This window comes from Salvelinus sp. IW2-2015, linkage group LG8 (assembly GCF_002910315.2).
Source record: "Salvelinus sp. IW2-2015 linkage group LG8, ASM291031v2, whole genome shotgun sequence".
NCBI classification, from domain to species: domain Eukaryota; kingdom Metazoa; phylum Chordata; class Actinopteri; order Salmoniformes; family Salmonidae; genus Salvelinus; species Salvelinus sp. IW2-2015.
In genome coordinates, this window is record NC_036848.1 from 38,904,911 (window position 1) to 38,917,876 (window position 12,966).

General features: G+C 39.3%; 1 protein-coding gene across 4 annotated transcripts in view; it reads left to right on the forward strand.

Annotated features, from left to right (window-relative positions):
* Positions 1 to 4,712: 4,712 nt before the first annotated feature.
* Positions 4,713 to 12,966, forward strand: part of abcc3 (ATP-binding cassette, sub-family C (CFTR/MRP), member 3) — a 56,265-nt gene continuing 48,011 nt past the window's right edge. For 2 of the 4 annotated variants that reach the window (XM_070444921.1, XM_070444920.1), the window contains exon 1: positions 4,737 to 4,989. In XM_070444921.1, coding sequence (XP_070301022.1) covers positions 4,954 to 4,989 — 36 coding nt within the window. In that variant the 5' untranslated portion in view covers positions 4,737 to 4,953. Of the gene's footprint in view, positions 4,990 to 12,966 lie in introns of all 4 variants that reach the window. The other 2 variants (XM_070444923.1, XM_070444924.1) reach the window with 2 other exon arrangements.

A 12,966-nucleotide genomic window follows, 5' to 3' on the forward strand; every position in this document is an offset into this window, starting at 1 on the left:
GAAAATGTAACTTTCTGTTCCAAGGACGTGAGGACTTACCATCCCCACGTTGAAAGGACAAAGACCACCTACAGAACTAAGCCAACATCAGCAAGAACCTAACGCAATTGGCATCGAATTTCAATGTGAAGGTGACGACCTACACGCCGGAAGGATGAATTTCGACTATACCAGCCAGAATATAGCATGAGTTTAAAGTATGGCAACATGGTATGAACTTTGAACTCTTATTCACTAAAGAAGTGCTACCCCCTCCGCCCGCTAAACGTGGGCTAGGAGAGGACGGACAGAGTATCCATTCTACCACGTTCCAGTTCACCACTAGACAGTCTTCAGAGATCCATGCTGGACCACCCGGCCTCCCATCTACGAGCAATCTATCGAAGTGCAGCTCAGAGTAAATATTTATAGCATTTTCCTTTTCAAATGGGCGGTAATTTAGAATGRACAAGATACTGTATTTACAATAGCATAGCTTCTCCCTTTGTTACTCAGTCTTCCCGCTCTTTCACTCAAACCCAACCCCCCTCTCTTTGTGTAACCAGCTGTCATATCTGTTCCGTCCACCAGGGACGTTTTCTTTATGACATAATTTGTAATCAATGTATGATCCATTCTGTGTAGATGTAATTCTTTGTGATTTATTTAGGTATTTAGTAAATAAATAATTAAACCAAATTTTGTATTGTTGATTCAACTTGTTAGCCAGGGTCCACCAGGGACGTTTTCTTTATGACATAATTTGTAATCAATGTATGATCCATTCTGTGTAGATGTAATTCTGTGTGATTTATTTAGGTATTTAGTAAATAAATAATTAAACCAAATTTTGTATTGTTGATTCAACTTGTTAGCCAGGGTTTGTGAAGATAACCAAGAATTTACAACTTTCGAGGAGACTGAATAAAGTGGCGATTAAATATTGACTGCTATTGATGTAAAAGATTATTAGGTCTTTAAGAGTTTATTCGGAAGATAACAGCTCTATAAACATTATTTCGTGGTGCCCCGACTTTCTAGTTAATTACATTCACCTGATTAGCTTAATCGGGTAATATGAATTACAGAGAAATGATTTTATAGAATAGCATGTCATATCACTTAATCCGGCATAGCCAAAGACACGACAGGCTGTACTAAATGTTTGATGTATTATAATAATTGATTATGCTTATGTTGTATTAATAGAAGGGGAGGGGTTATAAGACCCCTCCCTCCTTACATTTATGGGGTCCTAGACTACAGATTAACAATATATATATTCATTATAAAGGTTTAATATTGTTCCATAGTCCTTTCTAATCTCTGCCTCTTATAAAGAAACTGTCTGAGAAATGTGTGACTGTGAGACAGAACTCTGCAGGGGACTGTAAGAGATAAGAGACTAGTCAGACATTCCACTATAAATCAACTTGGGGAGTGGACATTTACTGCTGAGCTTTTAGATAACACTCTTGTTTATATAGCTGTGTAGGCATGGGCTTGGTCTCATGAGTAGAAGGTAATGACGTAGGCAGTGACATCACTAAGATATATGACTGTAGGAATAATAAAACAACTCAGACTCTTTTCCATTTTGCAGAACTTACTCGGAAACATGTGTGCTATGTTCCTGTTGTCAAATTATGTCTGCAATTGCATTAATAAAGGTTTTTGAATGATTTAATTAAAGATATTGTCTGAATGCTAATTTCACCAATGAGCCAACGATTGACAAGGATCAAGGAACAAAACCCAACACCACACACATACCTACTTATTAACAAAYTTATGGAAGTTTCCTTTTAAAATTGTTCATAAATATTATCCTGCCAACCACCATATGAAGAAGTTTAAGGAAAACAAACTCACAAATGTAAATTTACAAACAAAACACCACATTTTCTTACCTTACAAAAAGAAATTGAACTATATTTTAAGACAATTAAATACTCTGCTAACAAAAAAGCTGTTAGAATTCTAAGTGTATGTATGTCCCTTAACCTTTCTGAACCACCCATCCCGGATCCGGGATAATTGTCATCAGAAACGCTGACTAGCATAGCCTAGCCTAGCGCGAACGGTATATAATAAAATATAATTTCATGAAATCACAAGTGCAATATTGCAAAACACAGRTTAGCCTTTTGTTAATCCATCTGTCATCTCAGATTTTGAAATTATGCCTTACAGCGCAAGCAATACTTGCATTTGTGTAAATTTATCGATCGCTCGACAAAACAATAAGAACATCTAGCGTCAGGTAACTTGGTCACGAAAATCAGAAAAGCAATCAAATTAATCGTTTACCTTTGATGATCTTCGGATGGTTTCACTCACGAGACTCCCAGTTAGACAGCAAATGTTCCTTTTTGTCCATAAAGATATTTTTTATATCCAAATACCTCCGTTTGTTTGCTGCGTTATGCCCAGGAATCCACGCGAAAGAGCGTTCGCGACAACGCCGGAAAAAAATCCAAATTATATCCATAATGTCCACAGAAACATGTCAAATGTTGTTTATATCCATCTTCAGGGTGTTTTTCAAATATCTATTCGATAATATATCAACCGGGACAGTTGGCTTTTCACTAGGACCGAGAGAAACAATGGCTGCCTTTCACTTGTTGCAAAAATCCCTCGGAGAGCCCCCACCTATCCACTTACGCAATGTGCCCTTTCACGCTCATTCTTCAAAATAAAAGCATGAAACTATGTCTAAAGGCTGTTGACACCTTAGGGAAGACATAGAAAAAGAAGTCTGGTTGATATCCCTTTATATGGGCAATAGGGATGCATGGGAACAGAGAGGTCTCAAGAACAGGGCCACTTCCTGGTTGGATTTTCCTCAGGTTTTAGCCTGCAATATCAGTTCTGTTTAACTCACAGACAAAACATTTACAGTTTTGGAAACTTCAGAGTGTTTTCTATCCTAATCCGACTATTATATGCATATTCTAGTTTCGGGGGCTGAGAAATAGGCAGTTTCAAATGGGTACGCCTTTTTAGCCAAAAGCGAAAACTGCGCCCCCTAGTCTTAAGAGGTTTGGTCCTTGTGTAATGTGATATTGTACCCCCTAGTCCAATTATCCTTTGTATATTATTTATATATACTTATGTTCCCACATGTACTTCCTGTATTGATTTGTTGTTATTATTGTTGTTTTTTTAAAGACAAATAAATTATACAGGCTTTTCTTCTATTGCCTACTTAAGTAGACGGTCTGACATCACCACTACACACCAAATCTTCCCCCCTGTGCCTGCATGTTCTGAACATGGCAAACTATTTACCTGCGCCAAATGTTGTGCAACAGGTAGTTAATATGTTTATCTAAGTAGTTAGATGGTTTGTCATTAAATGTATTAGATAGACATGCTTCTAATATCCGTTCATTATTGACCCGTGACTGACAATTTTGAAGTCAGTCATGGGGCGACAGGTAACCTAGTGGTTAGAGCAGTCACGGGGCGGCACGTAGCCTTTGATCTAGCAACCAAAAGGTTGAGCATATTGTCAATGTTAAGCAAGCTAGCTAACTTTATTATGAGCAATGTTTGCTAGCTTATCAAGCTAGCTAAAAAATGTCTTACTTCAAAAGCACTTGAACACAATCTTGTTGGATGTATGACTTACGATACACTTTATTGTCCCTTAAGGGAAATTTGACTGGGACATTAGAGAGTGCTGCTGCTTCCACATAAATACAGTTTCAATTGACAGAACATACTGTACATAGAATAACACCCCATCATACACCCATCCACACAAAAAGTTAATAAGTTCATGCCAGACAAGGCTGTGACTAGTTGGCCCTTCCACATGACGAAGGCCTACAGGACTTCCCACTTCTCAGTTTTCAACTTCCCACGAGCATGTGAATGCCCCAGTAAATCAAATGATACACGTGTGAACATCAAATGTTTATCAATTTTTTWTTTTTWTTTWTTTTTTACTTTAAAAAAAAYGTAGAATCAAGCAAGAGTCCCAATATATTAGCACGCAACCGCAGTGTTCCCCCTGGATTTATTTTTTAGCAATGGTGGCATAGGTTGCAAAGGGCCAGGGCAGGGGGGTTCTGTTGGCATGTATAAGACATTCTATTCCAAAAAGAATACAAATAAAATGTTCCCCTCCAAAAATGAGCCCATTGTAGCTCTAAAGCTCTACTGTCATTATAAGGCCTAGTGCTCATAAAGGCTATGTGTTGGTGTGTGCCCCTGGCTAGCCATCAATAAAATACATTTAAAAATGGTGCCGTCTGGTTTGTATAATATAAGGAATTTGTAATGGTTTATACTTAAGTATATTTAAAAACAAATACTTTAAGACTTTTACTCAAGTAAGATTTTACTGGGTGACTTTTACTTTAGTCATTTTCTATTAAGGTACATTTACATTTACATTTAAGTCATTTAGCAGACGCTCTTATCCAGAGCGACTTACAAATTGGTGCATTCACCTTATGATATCCAGTGGAACAACCACTTTACAATAGTGCATCTAACTCTTTTAAGGGGGGGGGTTAGAAGGATTACTTTATCCTATCCTAGGTATTCCTTAAAGAGGTGGGGTTTCAGGTGTCTCCGGAAGGTGGTGATTGACTCCGCTGACCTGGCGTCGTGAGGGAGTTTGTTCCAACAAGTACCTTTACTTTTATGCAAGTACTTTTTCCACCACCMTGTGTGTGTGTGATGGGAGGACCTAGGCTACAGCCAGGGAGTGGGCGGACTCGTCATATCATCATAACAACGTCCTTATGATTTTTCTCTCTCTTACAACTCTCTGGAGGCAGAAGAGGAGAGAGAGGAGGGTTCTACGAAAGCAGGGACAAACTACTAATCCAGATTAAATCAACTACGAGCTCCACTAGTGTGTTTGTTGAACGTCTCTGTATGTGCAATAAAAGAGAGGGAGCGACCTGTTAACGCCGGGAAAAGATCATTCGTTCGTTGTACCGAAGCCCCGTGGACATGGAGCGCTTATGCGGACCAAAGCTCCCGTTCTGGGTAAGTAGGGCTTGTCGGTGGCAGTCAGTTGAGTTCGCGGTTGTGATCACCTCGTGCATATCACAAGGATCTGAAACAAGGCCATTGCCTTGGCCACAATGTTTACTCTGTGTTCCTCACCTCAGATATAAGAATATTTGTTTCGCTTTAACAACCCCTTTATATAGTTGACTTCTAGCAACGTTTCATGGTTCTTGGGTTTTTAGCCTAAAGTTAGAGTATAATACCCCTGCGTTGGCGATTTAAACATGACAACGAGCGCAGCTGAAAAAATAGATATTATAAGACAAGGAAATAAATAGTCGTTCCTGGAGGCTTTCATAAACTCAACCTGGAGCCCACCTACTAAGCAAAAGTATTTTGAAAATTTGTTGAAAATACGTATTTTGCAGACATTGAGAAGACATTTGCTTTGGTCGTTGTTTCTTGGGCCAAATTTCAACAGTAATAATTTCACTGTAATGTTCATGTCAATGAAGGGAGCATTATTCCACATTCAACAGTTTTATTTCCTATTTAAATAGCAAAATTGAGTTAATGTTCCAAGTTTGCTGGCAAACAGAACACTAACTACAACAACATTTTCAGTAATGGTTACAGAAATGTTCTACATCCTATGTAGTTGTTTGTCTACCAGTTAAATCCACTGACTGTAAATCAGTCTGAATAAAAGCGTCTGCTAAATGACCAAAATGTAAAAATGAACACTTGCAAAGCACACTGAGTATTATTTAAATTGGATTTGCCCCCAAACAAGACCAAATTTGAACCAAACATATTTGGACCAATTATAGATGTCTCTGTTAGGTCCATATCAAGGCCTGTCCAGATCGGTCCAAAAAGCGTAATATCAAAATGTAATTGTTACAATGTTGATGAACATGTAACCTACCCTTTTAAATCAATTAATCTCTGTGTGAAGCCACACAGTGACCTCAGTCAACCTGACCTTTTTAAAGTTCACAGCGCATGAGCACAATATAGGTCAATTGTGCTTGTCTGTTTTGGTATGAGACTAGGCACCTGATTTCCCTCACTCTGGTGCGTATTCCACAAAAACGCTTTGTTTATGAGGTCAAGAGAGGTGAAGACCTCAAGTGTTTGTGCTGCCTGCCTTTGCTTGGTCTAGGTTACTGAAAAATGCCTGGTAATCCCCCTGGACTCAGGGTCTAGCTCTCATGGTATGAGAGCAACACATCACTGACAGATCTTCACATTCAAGGACCCGTCTTACATTTGGTTCCTTAAAATATTTTGGGTCTTGGCAGTTGGTTGCCAGTGTTCTGCTCCCCAAAGTCAACAGGAGAACAGGCCAACACATTTCTGGTCCAGAGATTGTTGACTTTAGAGGTCTCAGTCAAGGTTAGGACTCTAATACTGTACCTTACAAGTTCAACTAGTTCAAGCTAAATACACCCAGCCTATTTAGACTCTTTATTGGTCTGTGTGTGTCTGACAGATAGTGGCATTGACGTTTCTTGGACTACTGTGCTGAGGGACAGTTTTTGCTTATATTGGGAATGCTCTCAAAAGGCCGTTTAGAAATACCTTGATTGCCTCTTTCACAKAACTCAATTCATTATACCCCTCAGCTGGGTTAGAGACAGACTTTTGTTTATTATCTACTTCACTTGTTTTGGCYATGTTAACATGCCAATAAAGCCCTTGAATTGAATTGACGGACAGGAAGAAGGAGAGTGAAAGGGGGATGGGGTTGGCTGGGAAGTGAGAGAGAGGGATTTAGAGAACATGATTTCGGCCTCGATCACACCTACAGCATCATTGCGTTTAAGTACACCAGATGTACATTCATTTCCAAAGGAACGCTMTTTAAGTACACCAGATGTACATTCATTTCCAAAGGAGCGCTGCGTTTGACTTGCAGCATTGCAGAGCGTTCAGTGTGGTGCATTCGGGAAGTATTCAGACCCCTTCACTTTTCCCCCATTTTGTTACTTTACAGCCTTGTTCTAAAATGGATTCAATTGTTTTTTCCCCTCATCAATCTACACACAATACCTCATAATTACAAATAAAACAGGTAAAGATATTTTTGCAAATGTATTAAAAATAAAAAACAGATACTTTATTTACATATGTATTCACACCCTTTGCTACGTTACTCGAAATGAGCTCAGGCACATCCTGTTCCCATTGATCATCCTTCAGATGTTTCTACAACTTGATTGAATTTTCCACAGGTGGACTCCAGTTAATTGGACATGATTTGGAAAGGCACACCTGACAGTGCAAGTCAGAGTAAAAACCAAGCCATGAGGTCGAAGAAAATTGTCCGTAGAGCTCAGAGACAGGATTATGTCAAGGCACAGATCTGGGGAAGTGTACCAAAAAATGTCTGCAGCATTGAAAGTCCCCAAGAACACAGTGGCCTCCATCATTCTTAAATGGAAGAAGTTTGGACCCACCAAGACTCGAGCTGGAGCTGGCCGCTCAGTCAAACTGAGCAATCGGGAGAAGGGCCTTCGATAGCCACTCCTCAGTAAAAGGCACATGAAAGCCCGCTTGGAGTTTGCCAAAGGGCACTTAAAGGACTCTCAGACCATGAGAAGCAAGATTCTCTGGTCTGATGAAACCAAGATTGAACTCTTTGGCCTGAATGGCCTCTTTGGCCTGAACGTCTAGAGGAAACCTGGCACCATCCCTATGGTGAAGCATGGTGGTGGCAGCATCATGCTGTGGGGATGTTTTTCAGCGGCAGGGACTGGGAGACTAGTCAGGATCGAGGGAAAGATGGACGGAGCAAAGTACAGAGAGATCCTTGTTGAAAACCTGCTCCAGAGCGCTCAGGACCTCAGACTGGGGTGAAGGTTCACCTTCCAACAGGACAACGACCCTAAGCACACAGCCAAGACGGCGCAGAAGCAGCTTTGGGGACAAGTCCCTGAATGTTCTTGAGTGGCCCAGCCAGAGCCTGGACTTGAACCCGATTGAACATCTCTGGAGAGACCTGAAAATATCTGTGCAGCGACGCTCCCCATTCAACCGGACAGCGCTTGAGAGGATCTACAGAGAAGAATGGGAGAAACTCCCCAAATGCAGGTGTGCCAAGCTTGTTGCTTCATACCCAAGAAGACACGAGGCTGTAATCGCTGCCAAAGGTTCTTCAACAAAGTAAATGGTAAATGGTCTGAATACTTTTGTAAATGTGATTTATTTTTTATATTTGCAAACATTTCTAAACCTGTTTTTGCTTTGTCATTATGGGGTATTGTGTGGTGATTGATGAGGAAAACAAACAATTTAATCAATTTTAGAATAAGGCTGTAATGTAACAAAATGTGGAGGAGTCAAGGAGTCTGAATACTTTCAGAATGGATAAATCAAAGCTATGCGTCAAATTGTATGCGTAGACGGCTTGACAGAAATGGTAGCAGAAGGTGAATGTTTAACTTTTTTTGCACACATATCCAAATGATGCTGCGTACCGTTTTGCCCAATAACGCTGTAGGTGTGTTTGAGGTGTTAGATTAACACAGAAGCACACAGGGCATATAAGGTTCTCCCTGTCCTGCACTCCTCCCCTTCTCACCTTCCTTCCCTCGGCTTTCTCTGCTCTCGTTCTCTATCGATCTCAGATCTTAGATGGAGTCCTGCAGAGTGTGTAGCATGTGGCATGTGCTCATCATACCAATGATGTTCTCAGCAAACGAACAAGTATGATGTCTGACCAGAGAATGTCTCTCTTTCTCTCCCCCCACTCTCCTGTTCTCTCTTTCTCTGAGTGTGTGTGTGTGTGTGTGTGTGTGTGTAAAGTCAATATACAGTATGTTACCTCCTCCTTTATTCAGTAGACTAACCTAGTTCTTAAGAAACCTTATGCTGTGAGAACAGACGGAGAGGAGCGAAAGATAAATAGAGTGCATGTGTGTGAGAGGGAGATCTGAAGGGCTTTAGTACAGTGCAGTAGTGGCTGCTAAGGCCTAATTTGAAACGAGTTCAAGGTGGTTTTAGGCTTGTAGGCTAGGAAGGATTACAGTAATGTCTTTGACACAGGAGGACAGCGTGTAACTCCACACCTAAAGCTTAATTTTACAGCTACGTAGTATGGTTTCAGTTTTTCATCACTTTAATTCRCTATATGCTGCAACAGGTGTACTGTTGACATGCGGTAAAGCTAATCCTTTGGTTCACTCATCTCACAATTTGTCAAATTTGTAAAATTGTGAGCCTTAAAGTAACTGTCCAGWYAAAATCTCACTTTTAAAAGTTCATATTTTGTWAACTCATACCCAGATAATGTTGTTGACTCATCCTATACTTGTATTTGAGGGAAAACATTTTTTTTAAAACCATCTCAAACTTGTATATCAAACATACTGTTAAAAAATTATATTTCCTCAGAAGATGATATCTGGCCAATCAGCGGTATACTCACATTAATATTTTTATATGCCCACCACCACCCAACCCAGCGGGTTTTGACTGGCAACATTTTAATTTACCTGAAATTTGAGAAATTTACCTGACAGATATGCATTGGGTGCGTAACCTAATCAAAGCAAATGTTATTGGTCACATACACATGGTTAGCAGATGTTATTGGTCACATACACATGGTTAGCAGATGTTATTTGGTCACATACACATGGTTAGCAGATGTTTATGGTCACATACACATGGTTAGCATGATGTTATTGGTCACATACACATGGTTAGCAGATGTTATTGGTCACATACACATGGTTAGCAGATGTTTATTGGTCACATACACATGGTTAGCAGATGTTTATTGGTCACATACACATGGTTAGCAGATGTTAATGCGAGTGTAGCGAAATGCTTGTGCTTCTAGTTCTGACCGTGCAGTAATATCTAACAAGTAATCTAACAATTTCACAACTACCATATACACACAAGTGTAAAGGAATGAATGATTAGGGTGACCAACCAGTGGTGAACATGTTAGAATAACTGTGCACAGTTACTTTTCATCAGTCAACAAGACAAGTAACAAATAGAAAAATCACTAGCCTATGTCAATCTACTAATGTAAAAAAGTTCTATGGGTCAGCTTGTCAAAAAAGAAATGGCCTATTCCGAACAGACTCTGGGACAGTTGTGAGACGATAGATCACACTTTCATAAAACTAGTTGGCCTAGGCTACATTTWAAAACAAAAGTTCAAAAGCAGAGTCTGATGCAACAGATGAGAAAGTTTAGCTTCTAATGTTGATAAACTATTATTTCTTCATATTATAAGCTCAGCAATGTGCAAAACACTGTTGTCAAAAGGGCACTGCTCATGCGAGCGGTTTCATGTGACCGAGATGAAAATATTCATTAGAAATGTAGAAAGAGAGGAGATCTAATAGGCAACTTTGAAGCAAGGTAAGGCCTCGTATGTATTAAAACGTCCAGGTTTCAAACAATGAATTATGCGTTTCAAAATGCATACTGCCTCCAGCTCATTGCAAATTGTTCTGTTGATGAAGCCTGCCTTCCATTGCAGTTAGATGCCGTGTTCAGAACAACTGGGAACTCGGAAATTGGGCTTCTCTATTTTTTTGGAGGCCAAAAGATGGCTATTACTGGCTCACGGAACCCCTGATTCCAACACAGAACATCTGCTTTTTAACACAAGTGTTAGGGAGCTTTTCTGAAAATATCATTTACCAAGCTACCAATTACTTCACAATGGAATAAGTTAHGCTGCACTAAAGTTACCCTTAAGAAAAATACAGTTTACTAGTAACTTTGAAAAAGTAGTTCACAACWTCCATACTTAATAAAACATTTTTGGAAGGATAACAATTTCACTCGTATTGTAATTAAAGGCCCAATGCAGTCACATTTTATTTTACACACATATATATGTATGTTTCAGCTCCATTGACTTTGTAATGTATTTAATTAAGGGAAATGGTTTTCTGAGCAGCAAATAATATTACATTTACCTTCTTTCTACAACACTCATCCATTTCATCAGGTATAGAAAGACTGCTGGTCTATTGAGATTATGTATAACCGCAATCTTACTGTAATCRTTTGTAATTCTAAAGTGACCCACTTATTCAGTCCTGACTGGCAATTTGTGGTTGTTGAGTTATTAAATATATATTGTGTCATGAAGGGACAGTTTCTCAGACACCATGAAGCATGGCTTTTAGTCCATAAATAGAGGCTTAATCTATGTCCAGGAAACCGMCCCGAAGAGTACACCATGGATGTTTTAATTGGTCATTTGTTGATTTTTTTGCAAATGTTCACCTTACTTTGATGAAAATATTTTGTCAAGTATACATCTTGTCATGTAGAGTACACCATAGAAGTTTCTTTGGTTAATTAATGACTAGTGAAACATCCATGGGTGTTGTCATGGTAGTTTCCTGTATTACTCAATAAAGAGAGAGAGAGAGAGAGCCAACCACACACAAGTCAGAGTTAAATTATATATATTCCATCTTTAATATATATACAAGCTTCACCAAAGCCCTTTTTTGACTCTCAGATCAATTCAGTGTCTATAAATGAATTCTCTGAGAGTGCTTATGAAACAATTCTTAGTTTCATTTATAGCCAAGATACACCCCTCTCAACTTACAAAGAATCCTTTACCCGAAAGAGGAGTATCCTATTGCTAGACAGCATCAGCTATAAATCATCGTTCAGTTTGATCTCCCAAGACAACGTTTCAATCTCATGCTTGATACTTCACTGTCTACCAAAACATTACCTCATCCAATGGCATATATCAATTGTCATTTCTAGATACTCCCAAACCTGGACAAACTCAAAATCAGACAGTGAGCCTCTTAGGTCAAATACTAGGTCAAGATAAGGGCAACCTCAGAGGGGAAATACAATGGTTCCAAACACTGCCAAACTCCTTCCCCCTATGAGAAAAGTAGGGAGTGACTGGCGTACAGACATTGTATGAGATAACTAACTGGTTCCCCATTAATAACGCCATCCCGTCACATGATTTAAGAATAGTTACAGATACATTGACTTATGAAGACAAGCCTCACCTCTCCCCTCTCTGGCCCCAAGTTACTAAGCCCTATCACAGAAGGGGAAAATGCACTGCCAACACTATATTCCAAAGGGCACCATTCTAATGACAAGTATCTCACAAGCATATGATGAAAATAGCATCTTATCTWTCTATGTTACTTAGCTAAATCTGATTCTGCCACGACAGTGTGTCCAGTTAACCTGGCCTTTATTACACAATGGGGGACCAAGAGGTACTATTTCTATTGCTAGGACCCTGTTAATGTTGCTCACATCTATATTTTATTTGTGTTATTTTCATTCATTCATTCATTCATTCATCGTTTCTGTCTTGTGAGGGAGACAAAGCACTGATAATAAACTAACAAAGGATGTTTTCTAGAAAGGAAGTCAGCCCTTTGCTAATTAGCTCAATGACTCATCTAATAACTGCCAGCTCCCTGCTCCTAACCTTTCCCTTATGGACGGATCGTATTATCATTCAGTCACTGTATGTCGTGTAAGTGTGCTATTTTTCCTTTGTCATCTATTGATGTCCAAATGCTAATCTTGTCTATAATTATATTTTCACATTTATTTTCTATTGTTGAGAAATGTCGACTTTTCAGTCTTGCTGTTTCTGAAATGTAAATTTTTTACCCCCTCAGTTTACACTTCCTCGCCGTGGCTTATTTTCTTTCGTCAATAGCAACGTTTTCTGAACTCTTGAGATTCTGCTGATCTGGAAAAACATCAGGAAATTAGATTTGCTGACTGTACAGTCATACTCATACCTCCAGAATGACCACAGTTTCACTGGGTCATCTTCTCATGAAAATACATATGAAGCACGCATACATACGTTTTACTATCCTTGTGGGGACCAAACAGTTGATTCCTATTCAAAATTKTATTTTCCCTAACCCTAAGTCTAACTCTAATTGCCCTTCTAGCAGTTATGCCTCTTCTCCCCGACCCCTACTGTATGCCTACAGCCAGCTCTCAGACCCAAACCATACAAAC